Below are 18,911 nucleotides of genomic sequence, written 5' to 3'. Positions count from 1 at the left end.
TGCCTTTTCAGTGATATAAAATTTCCTGGAGATAGCTGGCTTATGAGTCAAGGCCAAACATCATCTGCAGATCATCAAACCTGTCAGCCCAGTGCTACTTTGAGCAGAAGGAACTGGTGATTGGCTGGGAGGTGTTAACAGATGAGTGGAAGGTGGTTGTCCCAGCCTGCTCAGAGCGGGGACTTCAGGAGGGCAGTGACTTCTCAGGCAGATGACACGGTCAAATATGCACACAATGTGCACCGCAAGATATGACTTTAGTCTCATTTCAGCCCCACGGAGATGAGGCGTGCATCAGTGCTGTTCTTTATGCAGCTGCAAAAGATTTCCACGGGAACTAGCTGAGGCAGATGAGCGAGCCGCGTGCTGGAAAGGCTCCGTGAGCGGGCACACCAGCACACCTGGAGCAACTGCGAAGACCCAGCTGGTCAATTAGTTACTTGTGTTAATGAAGTAGTTCAGGATTCAGAGATTGTGTCATGGACCTCAAATGAACCTCCACCGTGGGGTGCCTAAAGTCATCCACCAGCTTCCAGATAACCCCCTCTCACGCAGAACATGGTCTAACATCAGGACCTGGCTTCAGCTAGATGCCACTGCTGTGGGACGCTCTCGACTCTCAGAAAATATGGCAAATCTGATATAACTCTTCAAACAGGGACACAATTACGGAAGTTCTCCCCTGGCTTGGAGAGAAACTATTTCTCCTTCTCTTTGAAATACTCTCAGCACAGAGGTTATGAGATAAAGCAGACGTAGACTTGTCCCCAAGCATGCAGGGTTGCAGTTAATATAGGAACTAAATTTCAGGGGCGTTATGTTAGTCTCAGCTATTCAGAAGGGGCTGTCTGTTTAATCAGTGACTTCCAGTGATTTATAGAGGGTTAGTTAAATGTCCGTTAAAGTCAATGGGAGCCTTTTGATGTCAGTAGACTTCAGTTAGGACCACAGTGTGCCCATTCTTGTAGCATCTGGGTACGTGGCAAGCGAAAAGCATGAATGATAAAGCAGGCAGTGAAAGTAAGGGAGGGCTGGAAGAAAAAAAGCCTTCGCTTGAACAAAAGCCTGGCTCAAAGGTACAGTGTTTCTCAGAGCTCTGAAATGCACAAACTGTTGCTTTCTTTTTTGGCTTTTCAATGTTCTATTTTGTTTTTTAACGGACAGTCTGTTCTCGCTGCTGTTATTACTTTTAAGCCCTGCAGCCCTCATTGGTTGGGGGTGTTGTGGAAATGACTTCATTAGCATTTATTTAGATGTCTGCCTTAGGAAGCAGCCTTGATTGATGTGCTCATTGTCTGGACTTCCCAAATGACTCTGCAGCGGCACTTATCTCCGTTATGCCATTCAGTTTTAAGCAACCGTGATGTTTTTGGGTGTGTGTTGGGGCTGGATTTAATCTTCAGAACATTCTTCAAACCGTAATTCTCACAAAGCTGATTTAGGGGGGGGAGGTTGTTGCTGCTCTCCTGTTTTATAAGTTGGGGTAATGGATGCAGAGAGATTAAAAGTGTTACCCCAAGTCAAGCATGGCATCCCAGCTGGAGCTGCAATCAGAACAGCGGAGATCCTGACTCCATCCTCAGTGTTGAGGTTGTGCTTTTCTTTTGTATACTTCTAGCCTAATGAAGCACAGTTTCTAGATGCCATGTGGACAAATGAGCCAGATCAAACAATTGCTAGCTGACACTCTCACCCACACTATTGCAAAAGCCAAAAAAATTACTTTTCCATCAGCAACATGTGAATGTTTGGATTGTCTACATCGACAGCCCAGTCACAGCCCCTTCAACCAAGACATGTCCCTGCACAGCGGACTCTGGGGAGATAGACTGGGCATCTGTGAAAGGTGTGTCATTTAGGGGCAAGGGCCCATTCAGGGGTGGCTTCTTGCAGAAGCCAGGCCTATTTTGGCATTTGCAAAAACTCTGAGAGCGTTTTTCACGTCTGAGTTGCTAAAGCCTGAAAAGACTAGTCTTTTTTTCTACGCTAATAGCAGTAATAACTCTATACCCAGATACCTTTCTTTATTTTCAAGACCCTTTGGTCATTGAAAATAACCCCCTGCTTGAAAACAGTAGATGGCAAGAAAATAAACTTGAAAGGCTTTTTCTGACACAAGAGGTTTGTTGCCTCTCCTAAAGCCAGTGGAGTTCTGGACTTCACCTTTGTAGTCAGCAGAGTTAGAAAACACAAGGATAACAGATATGGGAGTTGGGGGATCAGCTCCTGACTGCTGTGAGTTTTAGGCTGTTGCTCTTTTTTTTTTTTCTTTTTTCCTTTTAAATCCATGCTGCTGTAGTGTTTGTTGACACTGCCTCCTAAAGCATTATGGTTTATTTGTGTTAAATGTCTGCCCTTCTCTGCTCCCAGAGGTGTCTGGATTTCAGTGAAGGATGAAGCAAATTCTACAAATGCAGTCTGATTCTGCAAAATACTGTACGCCTTTGGCCAGCCTTGATTTCGGTGGAGGACAGGGTTATCAGCTGTTTAGCACCTTGCAAGTCTGGAGCTCACGCAGGGCTACGAAAACATGCTATGAAAAAGGAAAAATATGTTGTGTTTGCAAGAACTTAATTTATCACAGCATCTTATGTGGCTATTAGTAGAAATTAGTGCAGGATTAGTACCTAGAGAGGAAAGGAGGAGAAAGTAAGTAGATAAGGGACACCTTACATTAGGCACATGTAGCTCAGACTGTTTCACAGCGGATGGGGACAGCTGAAAATTCTCACTCTTTCCTGTTGCTGGATCACATTCCTTTGGTAGAAAGAGGGCAGGGTGCCCTGGGGAAATATCTCAATAGCCCAAGGCCCCCTCTGACACCAGGTCAAATATTCTGGGTCACATAACTGAAGGCTGCCTGATGAAATTCAATATTACAATGGATCAAGTGCTTCTGCCACATGGAGCTGACGTGCTCCTGCCCTCACGGACTCAGTCTGCTCTGCAGATGCTCGGGGAGAACGGAGGTTCAGCCATGGCTGAGCACAGGGCTCGAGCGGGAATGATGGAGTCGAGGGATGAATAAACCTGAGCTGGACTTAGGTTGGCACTGGTGGTCACCAGCTGCAAATGGAAGGCCAGTGGTGGTAGCAGATGAAACTGTGGCTCAGCTGAGATGGAAGGGGAACAGGGAAATAATGTTGTGGTTCGGGGAGTAGTTTTCTCTGCTCTACATAGAGCAAGAAAAAAAAGCTTGGAAAAAAACTAGAAAAAAAATGTGAGCCCTGATGTGCCCAAAAAGGAGAAAGTCATCTTGTCTAATGCCAAAGTCTAAAATTAAAGCCTATTAAATGTCTAGGTCCAGAGAGTGAAAAAAGTAAATATTGCGCATATTCAAATGTGACTCACAGGCATTCCAGTGAAGAGACTGATCCTGCACCAAGAATGTGAAGTGGCCTGTCCCCTCTTCCAGAAAAATAACGCCCAATGAGTTGCCTCCAAACCCCATTTTGAAAGCTCAAATCACTTAAAATCAATTTCTGCTGCAGATGTCCAAATAAGCCCTGGTTTCTGTCATCCTTTTTTTCAGTAAAAATAGCTTATCCTCTGACATCTGGGAAAGGTGAAGGTGTTGCCAAGCACTGAGCTGTCATAATTGCTGTCATAATTTGCTTTCTGATTGTTTCAAGTCCCATTAGTTAGATTTTGTTCTTCTTTTATGCTTATTACCATCTTCTGCTAGAAATGAGAGAGCGGGGCTGATGGGAAGGACTCCCATATTCTGCAGAAGTGGCACATCATGTTTCACAAACTTATTCCCTGCCTGCAGCCCAAAGCGCATTGCAGGCTGAACTCTTTAACATCTTGAAAGCTCAAAGCAATGTGGAAAAGTAAGACTGAAGAACAATACCCAAAGCTATTTTTACTGCAGAATTGCTAGTTCACCTAATAAAATGCTCAGAATTCCTAGAACTTTTAAGACCTTCTGAAACTTTATTGCCGCTTCGGCTTGCTTCTGATTTTTGTATAAATAAAATTCACATCTTCAGGATGATACGGTAAGTGTCAGCAGTATTAATATGTGTTATTTTGCAGAGTGAGACCAGTGCTGGTGGGAAGTGCTGGATGGGAACAGACCGGTCCCAGGTGAGGTGCTGCTGTGGCACGGGCAGTTTCAATCTTCTTGTTTTCAGTCTCCTCCACCTCATATTCCTTGGACTTTTTTCTGAAGAACCCTATCTAGGGGTATCTGTGCCCATTCAGGCTCTCTTCCCTCCACTGAAACTGGTAAAAGACTCTCCAGTTATTTCTGATGAAAGTCTTGGTGTTTTGACCAATTCTTTGCTCTATATCAGCTGCTTTTCAGTGAGAGTGATTTAATTACTATTACGAGCCAGTATCTTGTAAACTTGTTTCTTTTGGAACCCTTTTCCAGTCCCCAAGAACATTATTTCCATGCCTTTATTTCTCTTGGATGGGCTCTCGCATTGCAACTGCCCTTGGTTAACGCTTGCAGAAGTTTGAACTGCTGGTTTGGCTGGGAGTATTCTCCATTGATCACCTTCCGATAACTCCCAGTGACTCGGTGTCCTGCAGGCTGGTAGCTGAGCTCTGCCTTCGCTTCAGTCCCATTTCATTAGTATCCCTTTGATTTCACTCTTTGCAGTCAAATAGAAAGCTCTCACAGAGGTAAAGGGTGGCATACATATTACATCTACGAAAATTACAAATTATTCATCACATCTAGATTCAAAGCCATAAAGGCAGTTCTGTGATCTGTCCTCCTGCTGCTTCTCAGAGCTGCCCTCTTCCAGATCCTGAAGCCTCCAGAGTAAAGCTGCTGTTCTGGCTAGGAGAGGTTTTTCATCTGAGCATAACAGAAGGAGCTGAGTTTGAGAGGGACAGACTGGGAGGTTTTAAATGTCCTGGTAAGACTGATGTTCAGGACAGCTAATCATCTCACAAATGCTTCTAATGGTGAGATGACAGATAATCAAAGCAAAACCCAGATTTGTCCTTAGACTTGGACTAATCCTGTTCAGAAAATCCTACAGGGCCACGTTTCTTTATTATAAGCTTGGAAGATTTCCCTGACTTTGGGATAGTGAGCACTTCTCTCAAATGTCTGTTTACTAGGGATCAACAAACTGCAAAGGGACCTAATATTTAATTGAAAACATACCCAAATTCATGCTTCCGTGAATGTCCTGTGTCTGCAGTATTGGCCAAGAAATCAATTGCCTCTTTATACGGGTGCTCTCAGAGGTTTCATATAGGCTTCAGTGTGCTTTCTGCTATGCTGCAGACTTGCTAGCCCTTGCCACTGAGGATACCACAGGGTGAAGATGGTTCTTCCACACATGGCAGAACTGCATTCATGTGCTTCCTTGGTTTTCATGCACAAATTCCCCCTATAACTTATTGCAAGCAGCTCTGCAAGACTGTGAGGCTTTGGCAGACCAGGCATCCTGGTCTGCATGCCAGCCCCAGTGCTGCCCATGAAACCCTGACAGCAAAACCTGGGGTGATAAAAAACTTATAAAAACTCAGCCTAACTGATTAGGACCAGGGATAAGTTTACCTATCAGGCTTCCACTTTTTCTTCTGTTTTCTGCAGAGGAGACCAACTTCCCAAAACATCTGATCTGTGAGGAAATTTGATTTGAAAGTCAGTAAGTCTCCTAACCAGGTAAATGTTTTACTTTCCACCCAAAAAGCACCACAACTTTTGGGAGAGCTGTGCTCTGGGGCAACCGACCCCATTTCAGCCCCTCATCGTCCTCAGCAGCCCCACAGTGAGGGTGGTGCCAAATGGCAAAATAGCAGCTTCTTAGGGATGGAGTTTGGTTTCCATCTGAGAAACTGTGATTTTATGGCCCTCTGAAAAAAAACAACCCAAATCGCTCATGTCTTGGTTGATGTCGTCTTTTTCATAAAACTCTCATTCACCTGTTTCCCTGCCCTTTGCAGAGGGCAACCTGCAGGCTGGGGAAGCTGCTGTTTGCCCTGGAGCTGAGCTTTGCAAACCCGTCATCTCAGGGGGCCGCTGGCAAGGGCGGGCAGTTGGGGACATCCCATAAATCCAGCGGCTACAAAATCCCACCCTAATAAAAGCTGTACCCTCGGTCGCGCACGTCGGCAGTGGCGGGCGGGGGGGAGGGTGAGATGGCTTAAATAACGGTTAAATAAGGCATGCTGTTGCCTCAGCAACCCCCTCCCATGCATGTTGGAGCGGGTGTCTGCCGGACCCCTGCGGCTCTCTGACAGCGATGGGGGTCGGGGAGGCTGATGTAAATCTGTTCAAGATGGAGTGACGTTCCCGCCTGCCCTGGTACCCTCCTGGTACCCCAGAGAAACAACACTGGGTTTAGTCCTGTTTAAAAAGGGAAAAGAAATCTGTCCCCATAATAAGGTGCTGAGGGTGGCTGCTGGACACCCCCCACCCCTTGCACATTCCTGGAATCCCTGGAGGAAGCGGGTGGGATATTTTGGGGAGCAGTGTCAGCCTCAAGGACCTGCCGATTCTGCACTCTTGAGCTGGAACTGGCAGGTATCACCTGTGGGGCCAGCAGCTGCCCAGTCCCCCTTTTCCATGCTGTTACATGATGATCATGGCTACAGCCAGGCTCCCCCGTAGGAAGCGGAAATTCAGGCAAGGTTGGAGATAGCTTGTTATCACTTTTTTGCAGGTGAAGCAGTGTGGCTTTCCCCGTGGGAGGAGGTTGGGGTGGGGAGGGAAGGTAACGGCTCAGGTGTGCCCTGGGTACAGGTGAGCTCAATTGCTCATCAGAGCCCCTGCAGCCGGGCTGAGCCCATGGGGAACACAGTGTGTGCCAGAGCCCAGGGGGAGCGGAGCGGATGGCCCTCCAGAGCAAGGTAAGGTTGAAGTGGACTTTATCTGGGTTTTTCTTGTGAAGTCTGGTGTTGGTAGGGTGCTTTTTGCAAGGTCTTATATTTGTAGTGTGTTTTTTGCTGGTTGGAGAAGCCAGTGAGTGGAAGGCAGAGAGCTCAGGCTGGTGTTGGAGGAGACCAGCTCAGGAGCTGGTGTTGGTGACCTTTGAGGCTGCTTGTTTTGGTCGATGCAATCCTTGTTTTGCTGTATTTTGCTGGTAGAACTTACCTGGAGGACTAAGGCTTAGCAGGAGGAGCTGGTGGAAGTGAATGGTGTTACGTAAGGAGATGGAAGGGGGTGATTAATGTGTTAGTGTTTCACAGGGAGTGCTGTGGGGGAAGTTTTATGGCTGGATTTTCTTTTTTTGCTACAGTTGTGCTGCCCCCTTGTAGAAAATGTGCAATTTACGAGTGTTCTCTGAAGCAGGATTATTTTATCTCTCTTTTGCAGAGTTGCAATGAAATATGAAACTCGTGGATGTCACGGTTTTCTATTTCTGTTACAAATCCCTTCCAAAATGGATGTATTTACTGTATGAAGTTGCTTGGACTTCCCAAAGGCCGCAACTCTGCAAAGCAAACTGAAGCTGTCTGTCCTTAGGTGAATTCTTTGTAGAGCCAAGGCCTGAACTGGTTTAGGGATTTTCTTTTCTATTTTTTCCAAGCGAGCAGGTATCTGTTATAAAGACACTAGTGCAAAAGGCACTGATTTCTTCGTATGATAGTCAGCAAGATGAAATCAGTAAAATGCGAGGTCCTCGCATTCCTTCAGCCTGGACAGGTGGGCTGGACTAGTTATGTTCTGCTATGGTGCCATTCCTTGGGCTTGTCCTAGGGCTGGAGGGAATTTTTGGTGGAGCCAGCTCCCAGTCTGATGGCTGAGGTAGTGCATTTCTCTGCGCTGTGGCTTCTGATGGTGTCTAGACGAGGGCAGTTAGTGCTGGGCCGGTTACTGCCCAGTCATGTTTCCGAGGCTGACTTGGCGCTGATGTGGGCTCAGCACTTGAATCACAAAAATGCAAGAACTGAAGCTATGGTTTTGATACGATCTCGTGGCACTACCATCTGGGGCCCCAGGCACTAGTGCTAGTGTTTTAGCCTCAACCTCGTCCATGCCAGACCAGATCACTGAATTACAGATTAGGGAAGGTCTCAGAATTTACTGTTTCACATCTGAAATCTGTGGTTTTGTCCCTGATCATTTGGGCTGTTCGCTTTTCTCCGCAAACTCTCCCTAATCCTAATTGATATTTGTTTCCCACTATTAAAGCTCTTGAGAAGTTACAATATCTGCTGTGTGATTTGCATTAGACAAGTACAGTCAGAGTTCACGGAAACCCTTTGTGAGAGCTGTCTCCACACCTTGCTGAGTTGATTCACTCAGGCATCAGCAACGGCTCTGGAGCCCTGTATCTGCTCGAGTTTTGCAAGGAGGCATCCAGACTGAGAAATGAAGCAATGGTTTATCTCCCTCTTATGGCCAAATTGAGAATGGCTGCTCTGCACAAGCTTTGGGGTATGGAAGAAAGGGAGCAGTGAGTCCCTGCACTTGTGAGCTTGGGTTGTTGTGGATATGAGGGGCCCTGACTGCTCACAAGGAATTAAGCTGACTTTAAGGAAGCTGATTGATTAAAATATATTTTTTCACTACAGTGTAAACAGGAAAACATCTGTGAAAGAGTTGAACTGCTCCAGTTCCTTGTGGGTTTAAACTGGGAACTGGAGAAACTGGTCTCCAGTTTAGCAAAAAGTTGGAGAACAGGATCCTGCTCAGCGGCGATTGCAGCTGTACCCTGTGTGCTGAAAAAGAAGGTGCTGTTAGAAAACTCAGCTGGTACCCAGTGATGCCCATGGTCCTGCAGTAGTGGTGTTCTTGAAGCAGGTGGTATACGAGCAGGGTTGTGACAGTGGGTGCTGCTCTTGCTCTTTCTATTGATGTGGTGAAAAGAGAGTTAAAAGCTCCATTAAATGTTCCTGGTGTGATTTCTAACCCTCCTGGTGCTCCTTCTTCTGGCTGAGATCAAAATAATATATTGAAAACTCTCTCTTCCAGGCATATTGGCTGTGCCTCATTAAAACCAGTCATGCTTGTCCTAAAAACAGGAGAGGAAGTGGAGCTGGATGTGGTTTGGGTTCAAGACCCCATGTTGACTCCTGTGTGGATTCAGAGTGTTTTGGCAATGACTAGCTCAGTGTTTGGGGCAGGGGTTGGTTTGACCCACTATCCTGACAGGGGCCCAAGTTTGCTCCTTCTCTGTGCTAAGGATTCAGAGTTGTGCTTTGGACTTGTCTCCAGTCATGATTATTCTCCTTTCCCAGAGAGCGGTTTTGTTGCCTGATAGGCTGGGAAGCTGGTGTCTCTTTCATCTGGTATCAAGATTCAAAACTGGGTTGGTTCTGAAGTCTGTAATAAACTTTAAACTTGGAACTGCATTACCATGATGTGGGAGTACTTGAGGCATGAGTACTGGTTGGGCTTGAGTCTTTGTTCAGGGAGTTACTTTTTCTATGTTACTTAGTAGCATCACTACCTGATGGTGAGATGTCTCTTGAACTGATTATGTTAAGTTCATGTTATGGTATTGAGCCTGAACCAAACGACCTGCTCAAGAACCTTCTTTGTAGTTGCAAAAGGGCTCGAAGAATGCATGTGTCTGAAATCCAGGCTCAGGTGGAACTGTGGTCTTGCTGATGGTCAGGAGCTGTGGTGACTATCGGTAATCAGTTTCAGGTTAAATTGAAAGAAGTGTCTCTGGAGTTGTTGTCACAGAACAGCTACATAGCGAGCGTCTCAGGGGGCATCAATTTATTTTATGTAACAGTTGCATGAGAAGTTTCAGAAACAAAATGATAAAATGCCTATTAATCATTTCTAGCAAGAATCAGTTTTACTTCAGGAATGTGTTATAAACACATTATTCCTCACCTAACTCCCATTCAGTACTTGTAATTAAGTTTCTCTTGGACTAGAATATGTTATGTTCGTAAAAATAACATCATTGTGATTCCACCTAGACTGCTTTGTGTGTTTGGTGGTATGCATTACATGTACATTTTTCAGGAATAATGGGGGAAAGGCAATGGAATTCTGCGCTTAGTTTTTCTAACAGGACAGCATTTGGGGCACTGTCAAAGGCAAAAAACATCAGAACTGTTGTTCAGGTTTTGACATGAAGGGGGGAAAATAGATGGTGGGAAAGTAAGAGAAGTTCTGCAGTGCTGAAGTAATGTTTGAACCGAGATGTCTGCATAATGTGAGAACTCTCAGAACAACTAAGAAAGCCTCCCCTTCTCCATTTTCTCTAGTAAGACTGTAAAATTTAGTTGGTTCACTCAAGAGAACCTGATTATACTTGTTGACTGAAGAGCATTAGAATTAAGTCTGTGAAAATTTTAAGAATTATGTATCCAGTGGAGTTTTGGATTATCTGGAGTGCAGGACATGGGGCATTTTCTGTTTTGCTGGGACTTGGGTCCGGAGGTTATAAACCCACCAGGACACTCAGCTCTGCAGGAAAGCTACAAAAACCTGGGTCGTATAGTTGGTGTCTAGACTAATTTCTCAAGCCTGCTTTTGCTTTTTGCTATGCTTCGGTCAGCTGGAGAAAGCTAATGAATACAACCCGCTTCCTTGTGCTCTGGCTTAAGTGACCAAAGTGATCCATCAACCCCAAAGGCAGCCCAGGAAAGTGCAGCAGCTGAGGCAGTGCTCGAGGGGAGTGTGCTATCTGCTCCTGTTTCTTTGGGCAGCCATCATTAGTGGCACCCTGCTCTTCCCTCTTCTTCCCCCCCACCTTAAGAGCAGGGTGTTTTTTTGCTTTACTGTATTTTAATCTTATGGGATGTGTGATAATTCCTTTAATAGCCAAGCAACAGCTAGGATTTCAGGCACTGCTTTATATGCCACTTGGGTGTGGTTGATAAGTGCTGGGATGGTTGACTGATGCATGCATACCGGTGTGTATGTATACTGATGTGTGTGTTCCTTTCATTCCGTATTTTCATTGTATTGGGCCTAAATATAGCACCTGACTCTTTCCCCGCTCCAGGACTTATGTAGGAGGGTAAAGTTATCTTCACTTTACAGGCAAGCAAACAGGTACAACAACTAGCTGCAGACATGGTTGTGGGCTAGCAGGACTCTGCAGAGGACTTGTACATCCTAGTTCCTAATCTAGTACCTACCTGCTGAGCTAGGCTGGCTCCTGCAGGCTTTGGGCTCCAGCAGTTCCATAGGGCAGAGCAGCCAGGGAGCGGCAAGGCTGGTTTTCCAAGAATGCAACTCAAACTCCTTGCATGTTTTCTTTAAACCGTAGCTGGTCTTTTGTGACTGGGCAGAAGCAAATGCACAGGGTTGGGACAGGCAAAGCCAAAGAGGCAGAAAATCTTTAAAGCTCCTTCACACTATTAGTGTATCAGATGAAGAAATGGTGCAATCTCTTGAAATTTATTAAAAGCATGAACATATTCATCCAACAAAGCAAATTTGAGGTAATAAATGACTGTCCAGGAAACAGGAACAATCATCGTGAATGTGAGAAGAACTCTGAGATCAAAGAGAAGGCCCATTTGATCCACCGAGGCTCATCCTCCTAATGTACGGTTCTGCTCCTTCAGCTCCACAAAGACATCTAATTGCTTCTTGAATTACTCAAGTGTCTTAGACCTGTCCGCCTCACTGAACTCTTTAGACTATTTAACATATCCAGCATAGCAATGTAAACTGCTAATATGCTGACTTCAGTCTGACATCCTACTACACAAGGGTTTGAAATTCCACATGTCCCATCATCTCAATTTCTGCATATAACTGTGATGAGAGGAGGTACTAAGCAATGTAAGTTAGCTACAGGATTAAACCACAGCATCAATCTTCCCTACAAATTGCCTGTTTTGAAAAGGGAGTGGAGTATAGCTGGAATTGAATCTGTTCACATACAAGGTCTAGGGATAAGGCTGTAGTTGAGGTATTCATATAGCCCATGAATAGCAAGGGTTCAAACATTATAAAGTGTTATTCCATGACATAAGAAGTTATTAGCTTCTTAAAAGACTGCTGTCTGAAAGGAAAAAAAAAAAAATGGAATAGCTCTAGCCTATTGCCAGAAGTGCATTGTATTCACAAGGTCGAACATGCCTTCACCATCACTAGCACCAGACTGAATTTATTTAGGATTTATAGCTCATAAATGATGTGAGGTAAGGTCAGTTCAGTTCTTTCATACTTTAGATTTTTTGAGAGAGACCTTATATGGAGAGGAATACTAATATCCATCTTATTTCATGATAACTTCTACTAACAACCCCATGTTGCCAGACCTGGATTAATCTATGAACTGTGTAAGGTCACACTTCCATTAGGGTTCCAGCAATCGGGACTCCTGGATTTCTTTGAAGTAGTTTTTCCTTAAGAAAAGAATTCTGAAAAAGCTAGGAGTCAGAGATGTTTTTTGAAGTCTTTTATTGCAAAAGGTACGGACATTTGCTGGCAGAATATTTGATCACATTCTCTACTTGACTGTCATCCAGAGGACACTGCATGCATTCAAGCTGAAAGCATAGGACAGTTTCCACTAGGCACCTGAGAAATTTCATGGGAAAGAAGTGTCTTTGAAGTTGAAAGACAAAAGTTTCAAACTGATCACCTACTCTGGTGCCCTTTGCTTCCCAGAGCTACCTAGGAAATAAGAATTAAATCAGCTATAGTCATAGCCAACTGTAAACATTTTCCTGCGATGCCACAGAAATTATCTCAATAATTGATCCTGAAGTGTTCTTTCCAGTTTTAAACAGGAAATGTCCTTCCTAAAGCACACTGTGCAATGAGTTACACCTGACTTGGCATCTACTAGTCAATGCTGTTTTGGGCAGCAGAGGTGTATGATGCTTCTTCTCATCTGGCTTATATCAAAGAAAATCTGTCAGCTCTTACTCGGTCTCCAAGAGACTATCCCACCCCCTAAAACATCTTTTCTTCCTGCTCCCAAGTCTACTATCAGCTCAAACCACTTCCCTGCTCCTTCCAGACAAGAAGCCAAGTCCCTTTTTCTTCCTACCCCCTTGCCTGAAGGCATGACTAACAAGAATACATGCTGCTCTCTGTATTGCTGTTAATAGCAAAAACATCTTCACATTTTGGCTGTCCCTCCACACGCAGAACTCCGGGTGCATCTGAATTTCATTGCTTTCAATGCCTTCTCACACGTCTGATAAAGGTTAATCATCTTTGGCAGACAGCAATCCTGCACCAAATGGAACAAGTAATCCATTGCCAATCTAACAGGACACTTCGTTTGCAACTGCAGCTGCTTAGTATCAGGAACTCACTGCAAGAAAAAAAAGATAGTTTAGAGGATGGTACCTTCACGAGTAAATGCATTTGAATAGAGAATAGATTAGAATATATTAACTAACAGCTGCACTTAGCTGCAGGTTATAATGGACTTTAAACTATTTGAACCGGACAAATGCAAAGATCTACCAAGGCATTAAGGCTGCAAGTCACAGATAACTAAATAACTCGGGATGATACTACAGGCACTTTAACTGCTACTATTAAATTAAAAGTCATGCTAATTGATCTCATAATTCCAAGCATACGAACAGCTATTGTAAGTTACTTATTCCTTCTTAATAAATCAGCTGTAGATTATAAGGAAAATTTTTGCTTTCAGAGAGCCCTAGCAGATAGAACAATTCACAATTAACTTCCTTTCATGCAGTATGGTTTTAAGTTCCCCAGCAAAGCTGCAGATTGAAATTTTCCATCAAGATAGTGGTTCCTCAGTAATGTGAGCACAGGCCTCAATATTCAAATCAACGTTAAGATACAGGGCTTTAGCAGAGATGGGTGCATAGTCATTTGTGTTAAGACAGAGTAGCAATTATAGCCCCCTGAGGCCCCTTGAGTTATTTTAATCACAAAAGCCAGAATGAACTTGTTTGCAACAAAGACACCCTCAGTCCTTTCAGCTGGAAAGATACAGGTTTCTCTATTTAAACCAGTCAGTTTGGAATGAACAGTTATTCACTCCCAGAGCTGTTACCCTTTCTCCAGCAGTGAATATTTCAGTCACTAACAATTCAACACTCCAGTGTATGTTCTAAAGAGGAGCTATCTAAAACTTTCAATGCTAAAGCACAATAACTTGTCACCACTCTACTTTCAGCTGTATTTCAGTAAAGGATATGTATTTTTAATCCATTTGATATTGTTCTGAAAGCTATCCAGCCAATTCCATGTCAATCACTGCTAGATATGCTTTTACAGGAATAAAAGGCCTTTTGGCCTGATTCAAAACAAAACCAGCACTGGCAGAGTCCACAGTGTTCCTTGATAGCTGTTTTACATCATACCTATGTCTTCAGTCCTAATATATTTTTAGCAGACACTTAAGTGGAAGCAGCTCAGATGACTGTCTGACATTGACAACATGCTGATGATCAAAGTGTCCTCCCTGTTAAGCCAGGAAGAATACAAGGTCTTCTCTGTCTTGCATTATACAAACTACAGAGATGAGGTACATGAAAAATGTAAGTAGTAAGTGCAGAGATACAAGACCTTTAGGAGGCATCCTGAGATGGAGCAGGAGGATCCTTATTCTCAGGCTCTGGAGGAGGAGCTGGCACACTTTCCTCTTTCTTTTGTGCAGCCAAAAATTCATGAATCGCCCTCTCTATCTGGGGCCTGAAGATGTGGTTTAGTTTTGGATCCACCACCTGAGAAATAATTCTGTCCACTCCAGCTTCCAGCATTCCTGACCTTGAACAAAGACAAAGAAGTCATTCAGCTCCTCTGAAAAACTTCTCCCCAATCTCCTCCAGTAATTCTCCAGAGCCCTCCTGTCAACTGCAATTAGCATTAACATGGTGAGAACTGCAGTCCACTCAGTAGATCCTTAACAGGGAGTTGTTTCAACCACCTATTTCCCCCCACCCCCTCTCACTTCTCCCTACAGAATTAACAACTGACATCTGGTCTCCCAGGTACTTAAATGACATGTTGGACAAGAGCGACTTTAATAGGGCTCATGCGGAAATGAGGTCAACATGAAAGCAAACAAACATATTTTTGCACAAACAAGGGAAACAAGCTATTCTGAGGAGGAGGGTAGGTGAGAGCACAGTCTTTTTTTTTTTTGGCTGACTTGAGGGAGAAGAGGCCTTCCCCCTAATAACATTACTGTCACTCATCCCTTATAACTGTTAGTCTAGACAGATGGGTATCAATTATAAAAACAAGCACATGTAGCACACAGCAGCATTTCTGGAACTGAACACTAGTAATTGAAGTGACTTATTACTTCAGGGGCTGCGTCAGACTCTTGGATTGTGGGGCACAGGCTGTCTAGCAGGCTTAAGTCATGTCTGCGAGGGAGTGGGGGACAGGAAATGGAGATGTTGCCTGGCACTCGGAGAAGTAGGCACAAAGCTAACAAGGCCGTGAATGCTGGTGAGCGAGGGGGTGCAGGGTCACGGCACATCATGTCACCTCCACGTAACAGCACACCTATACGTGCATGCAACAAAGGACATGCACATCTTGACACCCTCAGCGCTCAGTCTTGCAACTACAGGAGTGACAGGGACTCCTCAAACTCCCTAATACTGTGTTTCTGTTCTTTATACGAATAGCCTACTTAAAGGGAGCACTTTACATTCTTCTCATTACAGGCTGATATAACAATTATCAATTGTCCGCTTCATTCCCGTGGTAGAGTAACATGAAATAAGAGGAAGCATTAGGTGACAAACATGTCTCAAGGACTCCAAATAAAGACAGGAAATTCTGTAGTTCCAGTGGACACCCCTTTTTCTAATTACAGATTAAACAAACAAATGTTACATACTAATGACTTGGAGGTTCTATCAAGTGCTCTGAAATACAGTTTCTTCTGTGTGCAAGACATTATAATAGCTTTCCTTATAAGCATAAATGCCATTATCAAGTTCCCTACTGCCTCTCTCCCCACAACTTTATAGTAAAGCTTTTATCCATGGCTTTTAGTCAAACAAGCTGAGGCTCATGCTGCAGACTGCAATGAGTCAGCAGCAAGAGATACTAAACCTAAATCTCTAAGCAGCACAGTTTAAGCTGGCTTTCCTGTCATGCTGGAAATGTACTGTCTTAAATAGCTGTACAAAAGCTACCCTCTGCTGCATGAGATCAGGCTAGCCCAGGCTGACTACTGCCCGCTAGTGGTCAGAGTCTACTTAAACAACTTTGGCATCTTCAGGATTTTTTCTTTGAGTGATGTAGGCCCTTTTCTGAAAATAAAGGTCAAGGTCATTGAGCTCAGCACATCAGGTACAGTTTTGCTAGAAGGCACAGCGCTGGCTATTTGCAGCAATAACTTGGCTAGACAGCAAACATGAGTACTTCACCATACTGTTCAACTCATGAAAATACAAATTTCAGGTAAAGCAGTAATGTAAGCATTTTAATGCGAGTTAAGACTGCATCTACTATTATAATGAAACTCAGGAGAGCACATGTTGTGCAAAACTTAATTCTGCAAATTCTTATTTCACTTAGGTGATGAGATAAGATAGTTATATATTACTTATCAAATAGCATTACCATTATTTTAGAGAACGTTGCTTACTTACTGAATTACACTCTGCCTTAGGCCATTTCGTAACTGGTTTTTGTTCATTGCTGGATTCCATTCCTGTTTGTCCAGGTGAGTTGATACAAAGTTGTCTACTTTCTGTCTCAAATTTTGATAGGCTGGCTAAAAAAATAAATACATTAAAATCCGGTTAAACAGCTGAAAGATCTCAAAACTATCCCCTGCCAGTCCTTCATAGTACATCTTTTTTCATGTACGATACTGTTCTGTTGTCTATAGTCTCCATCCTTTCACTTTCTGAACAAAGGTAAGCTTGTTTTACCCAAGAACACAACTCGTAATTGCAAAGAACGGTTTGTCAGTGTGCTATTATAATAACTTAAATAGCTGGATAGATTGATTTTAAAATTGTTACCTGCTCGTAATAATACTTAGTGAAATGCAAACTGCCTGTACAGACAGGAGTTGTTTAAGCAGAGTTCTTGTTGTCTGGAAACCCTCCATCACAGAATTCCTAAGAAACTGGCTGAGTAATACTGTCACTAACAAAGTGACAATTATTTGCTTCTGTGACACTAACACAGAAGGTAAGAATTACATGGGTTATATCAGTGGAAACTTAATTTCAGTGAACAGGAATTGAACTAACAAACCCATATAAATACAGAGGACCATCCAGATCCTGGTACCATGCAAGAAAAGGACAAGGCAACATTTAAATTTCAGAATTTGATATGCATAGGGGATAATGAATGAAAGAGGTGGTAACAGAGATGCAGTGTCTGTCCTGGGCAGCAAGATCAAAGGCTAGGGTATGTCTATCCTGACAAAGCCGCTCTGACCGATGGCTGCTCTGAGCAGATGATCTGACAGCTTCAGGAATGGTTTTGCTACAGCTGCTGGGGTGGCCTAGAATGATGATTGCAGGTCCCAGAACAGGACTCTTGCTGAAAGCGTAACAATTTGGGAAAGCAAAACACCAGTTTAATTTTGACATGGCAAATGTGAACAACCGAACTTCAGTATTGCCAACAAATGCTCAGGAGTTCATGTTGTGACTGAGGAAGAAATTAGTTTCAAACAATAGTCTGAGAACATCTACTCAAGAAAGAAAAGTTAAATGTTTGTTTTGGAAATGTGGGAATTATGCTCACGAGGAGCAGCGTTCTTATGGGACGCTGTTTCCCTAATAAGACCTGGGCTAGAAAATGAAAGTCTGAGCCTGTTCTCTGGCCTGTGGGGTGTTGTTATGGCTTCAAGCCAGGACCGTCTCCAGAGCAGCCTGTCTGACAGATGCCGGTCGCTGCGGGGGTGGGAAGCTCCACCGACGGAGAGAGCAGCCCCGCAGGTGCCGCACGCCTGGCCGGCCTCTACCGGTCTAGAGTGCGGGACACCGGGGCGAACCGGGGGGGAGAGGAGAAGGGAAGGGATGCGGGTGCCCCTTCGGCCAACGGCAGCCGGGCTCCAGGGACCGTGCCCGCAGCTCCGGCCCGGGGAGGAGACACCGGCCGGCCCGCCCCGCCGGCGATTCCTGGAGGCGGCCCGGGAGCCGGCCCGCCCGGTTCGTCGGCGCTACCTTGGTGTCCACGTCGGCCAGGCAGTCCCGGCGGAACCCGTCGAAAAGGCCGCGGCTCTTGAGCTGCTCCACGATGATGGCGATGAGCTGCGCGTCGCCGGGCGGCAGCGAGGCCGGGTCGGTGGCGCCGGGCCCCGAGCCGGAGGTCGCTCCGCCTGAGCCCCCTCCGCCGCCCGCTCCGCCGCCTCCCCCGCCCGGGGCGGCTCCGCCGGCGCCGCCGCTTTCGGACATGGCCCACGGCCTGCGCCCGGGGCCCGCCAGCGGCTGCACTCCGCTCGCCCGGGGCCCCCGGCGCCGTCACCGGCGGCGCGCAGCGTTTTGCGTCACCCTGGCGCGCTGCATCACGGGGAGCCGAGTCCCCCACGGAAGGAGTCGTTATAGGCCGTGGGGCCGCCGGGTGGATCGGGGGAACTCCAAATCCCAGGGTGCACCGCGACGGCGTCCCCACAGGGCAGCGGGGGCGGGCGCCTTTGCGGTGCATCTCGAGAGCTGTAGTTCGCGGGGGGGTGGCGGCGGCCGTGCTGGCCTTTCCCCGCCAACTCCACCAGTCCGGGGCGGGGGCTGCCCCGGCGGGCGCTGAGGTGGTGGTGGTGGTGCCGTTATAAGCCAGCCGTGCGGTCACAGGACGCTGAGCGCGCCGTGCGCTGCTCCCAGGGTCCGCCCGCAGCAGAGGCGGTCAGGCCTGCCCGCCACAGGAGCTGTGGCTGGGGCAGAGGACGCCGCTTTACCTCAGCTCCGCGCAGGCCCCTCGAGGCGTGCGGCTTGGGGCTCCCGTCCCGGGGAGGCTCTCGGACTCCTCAGAGGATATCGGCCAGGTTGCGACTTCAGAGTGTTTTTCAGTGGTGCAGTGAGGGCAGCACTAATGTAAATTCAGAAAAAAATCAATTTGCGTGGGATCATCCTGGATTTCCACCGGGACCTGAAGTTTC

At 45.7% G+C, this 18,911-nt stretch overlaps 1 protein-coding gene across 1 annotated transcript; it reads right to left on the bottom strand.

Annotated features, from left to right (window-relative positions):
* Positions 1 to 12,278: 12,278 nt before the first annotated feature.
* On the bottom strand, positions 12,279 to 18,266 carry BOD1 (biorientation of chromosomes in cell division 1). Its single transcript, XM_068408823.1, has 4 exons — positions 17,983 to 18,266; positions 16,444 to 16,568; positions 14,396 to 14,596; positions 12,279 to 13,160 (listed from the first exon to the last, which is right to left on the bottom strand). Exons 1-3 carry the CDS (start codon positions 18,211 to 18,213, stop codon positions 14,398 to 14,400), a joined length of 555 nt encoding a protein of 184 aa, XP_068264924.1. The 5' UTR covers positions 18,214 to 18,266; the 3' UTR covers positions 12,279 to 13,160; positions 14,396 to 14,397.
* Between the last annotated feature and the right edge of the window lie 645 nt (positions 18,267 to 18,911).

This window comes from Nyctibius grandis, chromosome 10, assembly GCF_013368605.1.
Source record: "Nyctibius grandis isolate bNycGra1 chromosome 10, bNycGra1.pri, whole genome shotgun sequence".
NCBI classification, from domain to species: domain Eukaryota; kingdom Metazoa; phylum Chordata; class Aves; order Nyctibiiformes; family Nyctibiidae; genus Nyctibius; species Nyctibius grandis.
Note: the sequence above shows the minus strand (reverse complement) of the source record. Positions and strands in the feature narration are given on the sequence as shown.

Coding starts and splice junctions, on each gene's coding strand:
- BOD1 (XM_068408823.1), bottom strand. CDS start 18,213: ATGTCCGAAAGCGGCGGCGCCGGCGGAGCCGCCCCGGGCGGGGGAGGC. Junction 16,569..17,982: donor TGGCCGACGTGGACACCAAG/GTAGCGCCGACG, acceptor TTATTTTTTTAG/CCAGCCTATCAAAATTTGAG. Junction 14,597..16,443: donor CTAAGGCAGAGTGTAATTCA/GTAAGTAAGCAA, acceptor TCTTTGTTCAAG/GTCAGGAATGCTGGAAGCTG.